This window comes from Cyprinodon variegatus, unplaced genomic scaffold (genome assembly GCF_000732505.1).
Source record: "Cyprinodon variegatus isolate N-32 unplaced genomic scaffold, C_variegatus-1.0 Scaffold55, whole genome shotgun sequence".
Taxonomy (NCBI): domain Eukaryota; kingdom Metazoa; phylum Chordata; class Actinopteri; order Cyprinodontiformes; family Cyprinodontidae; genus Cyprinodon; species Cyprinodon variegatus.
The window spans coordinates 1,808,321-1,814,621 of record NW_015150508.1 but is presented as its reverse complement, the minus strand read 5'-3'; the positions used below and the strand labels follow the sequence as shown (position 1 = coordinate 1,814,621).

Genomic DNA, 6,301 nt, shown 5'->3' with positions numbered 1-6,301 from the left:
GATAGATAGATAGATAGATAGATAGATAGATAGATAGATAGATAGATAGATAGATAGATAGATAGATAGATAGAGATACACAATTACTCCAGACAACTGAGAATCAAGCTGTTTTCTATAGTTATTTTGAACATTCATTTTTTTTATCTTCTTGAACTGCTATTTTTCATGTAAATGATAGCAAGTAAAATCATATGACTAAAGGACGACTGACTCAGCTAAAAGCATAGACCAGGCCTCCGTCTCTGTCCTGTTACTATGCAGACTTGAAAGACAGAGCAGTCTTCTGTGCTGCTACTGGCCATCCTCTCACAGATCACATTCAAAGTCAAATTTGGTTAAATGGTGTATTGGGAAGAAGCTAGTGTTGTCAAAGCAGTGTTGTCCACATCAACAGCCCTATTTCACCTCATATGATAGGGGTTGTGTGTCCAGAGCCCAGACAGTGCATGCAGAGTATTTAGCCCCTAGATTCATCAAATTACCTGGAACTTAAAATGTGTAATATGTCTTTAATTCTGACTATTTAACATGAATAACATAGTGCATATTTTACTCTGACTATGAATCTAACATGTTTTTAAAATGAAACAAATCTAACAAAGAAAAATACTTTGGTACTCCTCCTTTTAAAAAAAGGTAAACATGGTTTTGAATTATGAACAGTCATTTAGATCTGTAATGATAAAGCATGTTACAGCTGTAAACGTGACTCTTGATTAAAAAAAAGACCTTTTTAGGATCTGTAGCTGTGTATTAGCAACTTCAAGAATGGAGAGAATACCTCACGTAAAACACTCAACTATACTGCAAAAGTAAACAAGCAAAGAGTGCAGATTTTCTAACAACCAAAGAAAAGTGGATGGAAACTGATTATAGATTAACAGGAACCTTGGAGTTAAGAAGAGGACCCCGACCGAACCTAAAAGAGAAGATAACACGTTTTATTCTTTATGCCGTGGCAATGGACAACAGCTTGAGCAGTGGTAAACAGCCATGCCACATAGGTGACTGCTGCTGTTGTGTCTGAACATAAAGTTTATCCATTAAGACATTTTCTAAAATAATTTTAAAGAAGCAGGCTAAATACAATATAGGATGTTATGGTAATCCATTTTTATTGGAGGAAAACTGTTGCAGTTTTAGACCAAATTTACCAACGGGGGAAGGGGTTGGCACTGTTTTTTTATGGCACAGAATAAAGTAATGAAACTAAGTTGCAAAGCAATATTTCTTTGTTTGATATATTAAAAGGGCCAAAGACATACTTGCAGTTCTGGAACTGCAGGTTGTAAATCCATGATCAATGAGGAGACAAATTGGACACAAAAAAATGTTTCGGGCAGTATATCGTGATTTTTGGCTGCCTGATATAATATCAATCTTTTAGCTCCTAGTATCGATTTTTAAGCATAACATTTTTACCTAAAACTGAGGGAAAAGTGGGCTACCTCTGCACCACCAGTCTGGCAGATAGCGCTGTGGAGCCCTTTTGCTATGCTGCGCAGCGCAATATCTGTAGTTGAGGCAGTCACAGTGAAAGAAGTGAACTGACTCAAACCCCAAGCAACATGGACACCAAAATAACTGAAGGATCAACATCATCTGATAAACATATACAGAGGTTGCTTTTTTATCTTTTCCTTTATTTTAATAGCAGGAAAAAATATCGCAATACAGTGATACTATCGTATCTTGACCCAAGTATCGTCACATATCGCAACACCCATGTCAATACTCACCACTAAGTCTAACCCATCCCCAATATGTGTTGCAGATTATTTATGGGGGAAAAGACCTATTTTGCTTTCTCTTTCTCAATTCATATGATGAAATGAAACAATTATAAGTTTTACACAAGTTGCAATTACAACAAAAACAATCATTTATCAACAAATCAAAGAAAACAATAATGGATGGTAAGTGGAGGGAGCTGCAGTGCATATACCTTGCTTGATCTCATGGCATGACTGCTGAATTCACTAATAAATGAGCAAATACTTTGGCACTTACTGATACAGGAAAAACAGGGGCCAGAACAGTCTCTGGTTGTACAAGAGCCTTAGCCCCTGGAGGCCTCTGTCTAGAACCGCCCATGGTAGGACCTTACCAAAGAATGGCTGTGCATGTTAGAGTCCATGAATAGTGCCAGTATTATAGTGTTTCAAATCAGTTTTTATCACATTATAATTTTCCACTTTAGTGTTTATAAGAAGGGGTTGAGGAGACTGACTCAGGAGGAAGCTTGGATCCTTCAGTGATGTCAGCAAGATGTTGCATACCTTCAACAAGTCTGATGTAGAGAGTCTGCTCTCTTTTTCCATCATCTATAAGGATAGCAGCATCAGATTAGTTGACTTAAAGCTCATCAAGCTCATAAAGAAGAACATGTTCTGGGGACTCAAGATTCAGAGTGTAGAAGAAACACATTTAACTTGCAGAAACTATAGTTTTAAGATTAACAAAGTATTGAATTTGGTATTAGAATTTAATTGAATTACAGTGTTTTTTGTTAGACCATTAAACCCCCTGCAAAGGATACCCACATTTTAAGCCATCCAAACTATTCTTCTCAATTTTAGCTTGACACTTGGCCATTATTTCTTATTACACTTGGTCAAGTCTCCTAACTTGAATAAAGGCGCTATATAAGTACATGCCATTTACCATTTACCATTTATTTATATGTACTTGGACAAAGGTTATTTTATGAACGGATTCCAAGGTTAGGCGTTCTGAGCATAACATCAACACTCTTCTAAACTTTTGTTCTCAGCAGCTATGTGCTCTTTTCCTTCACTCTCTCTTTTGTAACTGAGAATTAAATTGATTATTTTTAGCTGCAAGCCTGGAAGTAACAGTTGTGAAAATTATATGTGTCCTAGGATGTGAGCTGTAGTTTCCCTGCCCCTTGAATGACCCCGAAGACCAACACAACTAAAATACACGTTAGCACTAAAATCTTGAATAGACACTTGAGTCTTTCAGAGCACAAATAGATAAATGACACAGAGAATGTGTCAAATAAATTAGTCTCATAAAGAAAACCATCACACTTGATAGTACACTCATAAACCAATATTAAAATTGAAGAAAGACAAGAGCAGACTGTTTTGTTTAATTGTCCCACACAACACATTTTTCCACAAATGTGACAGACAAAAACAGTCTGAGCACCATCTGAATGCTGCCTGCTGCCTTGTGGGGGATTTCTCCAAGTTAGCATGATGCAAAATGCCTTGAATCTCGATTCTTTCCTACATTAGGTGAAGAAACCGCTGTCATCAGTATTAAATCTCACACCAATGTTGAGCTTAACTTATTCATGGATGCCACTTAATAGCATAATGTCTGAGTGTAGATAACACTGCCCTGGGGGTCGAGTAACTGAAATTAGGTTACACACAACTTATATGAACTCATGCTGGCACTAGTTAAGATATTTTTTTCTTTAAAATATTTTAAATATGGGATAAACATACTGATGTTACCACATATGACATGGCGGTGAATTTAAATGTAATCCAAAAGTCCACTGTCTGACAAATAACTTACATTTTTAAAGCTTATACTTATTTTTTTATATATATACATATATATGTATAAATATATAGACAATCTGTAAAAGGTAACTGGAAGGGAGGCTTTTTTCTACAAAAAGTCTTGGACCAGGCGACCGGTGCAATTATTCTCACTAAACCAACTCCTTGACCAGTGCTTTGTTTCTGTGTTTTCATCATGCCATTAGAACACACAGCTGTGATAGCAATCCTAATGAGGTGGGCTCTGCAAGAGTGATTCCTGTCCACTGTCACCCTTTGCTTCCAGGATGAAATAATGTTGCATAATCCGTTCTTAAACATATACAGAAGGGACTTTATTGACGGATTCATAGCATCAAATAAATTAACTTTTAACCACATTTACTGCTTGTAAGGGCTTTGAATTGAATTGCTTGCAACATAATAAAAAGATTATTACTGGAGTTTATTGAATGAATGTTGAACTAGATTTGGTTGTCTTTAATTTTGCCTTTTAATATTTGTTTCATGAGAATTATTACAGATATTTGTGTATCAAAATAAAATAAAAAAGTGTGGAAGAACAGATCAGGTGTTTAGAGGTAAGTGTTTTAAGTTGCTTGATAACATGGAAAAATATTCACCATCTTCATAATTTAAATTATAGGGATTTTTTAAAACCAATACATTTTGTATATAAACTGATTTCTCAGTTGATGCTGGCTTTTCAGAGACAACGTCAGATCTTTGAAGTGATGCAAGAAAAAAAGGATTTTGGAAAAAAAAAAGTCAAGCACTTTATTTACAATTTAGCGTGCGCTTCTTTCTTCCACAGCCTCATTCATCCAGATCTAAAGGAAAGTCAAAACAGAGCAAACTGATGAAGACATGACTGCTCCCCCCTCCCATATGCTCTTGACGGCTTTACATCTAAAGAGCTGCTCATAAACCTACAGTTTCCTTTCCCCCAAAATGGGATGTTTTGTTCAAGATATAATTTGCTATACTGAACAGGGGAGAATGCTGCACAGGGCTGGAATCTAAATGTCTAAAATCTTCAGAGAAAAGCTGGAAGGACTGCAGAGAACATAAATAATATGTAGCTGGCGTGCAGAACGCGCTGTTACAGAGCAATGCAATGAGTCTCCCCGCTGCCAAGCCCGCTTTTTTATGTGATCTGCCCACAGCAAATACATCCTGTCAATAGGATATTGGAGCGATCGGGCAATTATTATATTTCCCCAGCAACATGCTCATTTCGGGTTGTTAATGATGCTGTCTCGGTGCCGCTGTATGTGGAAAGGGTGGGATTGGCGCACGGGGAGTCGACTGACAAAACCTCTTTTCTCACACAATCACATGCACGGACGATAAAAGGGGAGGAATATTTATAGATCTTTAAAAAAAAAAAATGATCCGTAACTTTGCTTATTCAGTCCGTGCACGTTCAGAGCCAGGGCCTTCGTGCAGCAGAGAGAACATGCTTCAGGTGTGCGCTACCCGCAGTGATGGTGAGCCAATGCAGCGGCAACACACGCCCCTCCGCTCGGCGCGCGCTGCCAGCCTTGGAGCGCACACACTCACACACACACACACGAACCGACTCCGAACCGATCATCCACGCACACACGCGCGCGCACCCACAAGGAATAACACACAAACAAGTGTGAGCCGCTAAATAAATGAACAGTCTGCCTTCAGCATGCGCTGGATACTTTATGGCGATGGGAACAGCAGCCGTGACACATTTTAATTTTAGGGGGGTTGGGGAGGGGGTGCCGCTGGGTAATATATATATATATATATTTATATTGAGAGAGGAGGACGCCCTTTGAAGCATTAGAAAAAAACCCAGATATGAATGGAATCATATAACATCAAAGACATTTTCTCCTCTTTCGGTGGACACAGCTACAGACTTGCGGTGGTCTACTTACGCACTGCCTCCTTTTTGGGGTCCAGGGCACTGGCTGTCTGCTGGATCTGGCCTATTTTGCTCTGAAGGAACCAGACACGCTTGTTGGTGCTCATGATGTCGTTTTCCAGCTCCTGAAATAAAGAGCAGGCGTGCCGCGCCAGGTCGGACAACTGGCGCAAGGTCCGCGAGAGAACCACATTACTGATGGCACACAGGTCCTCGAAAAGCACACCTTCATCGTTGGGGATCTGGTGTCTGCACAGAAGCTGCGGTTCCACAATCCTTTTGGCGAATGGCATTTTGTTCGCCAAAAATAACAGACACTGCGAGCCAAGTGTAAATCCCCACTGCCTAGAAGAAAAGGGTAAAAACGGGGTAGAGACAACATCCAAATATATAAAATCCACGAGAAGCCCGGTGAGGTTCAGGCCGACGGCGCGTTATCCCCCGGGCGTCAATCCAAACTTCCTAGATTCTCCTTGAGATCCTCCATCCTGCTGCTCGTTTCTGGGGATCACTCACACTCCCGCTCACACTCACGCACACACACGCACACACATGCAGGACACAGCTCAGCCCAGGTCAGCGGTGGAAGGATGCGTGTTGAGTCTGCGATCATGGGTTGCCTCCGTGCAGCGACAATTCAGCCAAAGCGCAAAGGAGGAGACGCTGGTGCATTTCAAAATAAGACACACGTTGCGATAGAGGAGGGCAAAAAGCATGCATGCAGAAAGTGGAAGCGCTATAAAATAAAACAGCTTCAAGAGGAGCATTTCCAACAGATGTATTTTATGCAAAACCATGATTAGATTTTCATCGTTTGGAAAGCGTGTTACTTTTGTTTTGTAGGGCATTTTTTTCC

The 6,301-nt window shown here is 39.7% G+C and overlaps 1 protein-coding gene across 5 annotated transcripts in view; it reads right to left on the bottom strand.

The window, feature by feature from the left end:
* LOC107082498 (Nance-Horan syndrome protein-like) overlaps window positions 1-6,048 on the bottom strand; it is a 70,752-nt gene extending 64,704 nt beyond the window's left edge. For all 5 annotated transcript variants that reach the window (XM_015371211.1, XM_015371215.1, XM_015371212.1 and 2 more), the window contains exon 1: window positions 5,459-6,048. In XM_015371211.1, the coding sequence (XP_015226697.1) occupies window positions 5,459-5,738 (280 nt within the window). In that variant the 5' untranslated portion in view covers window positions 5,739-6,048. The remainder of the gene's footprint in view (window positions 1-5,458) is intronic.
* Window positions 6,049-6,301: the final 253 nt, after the last annotated feature.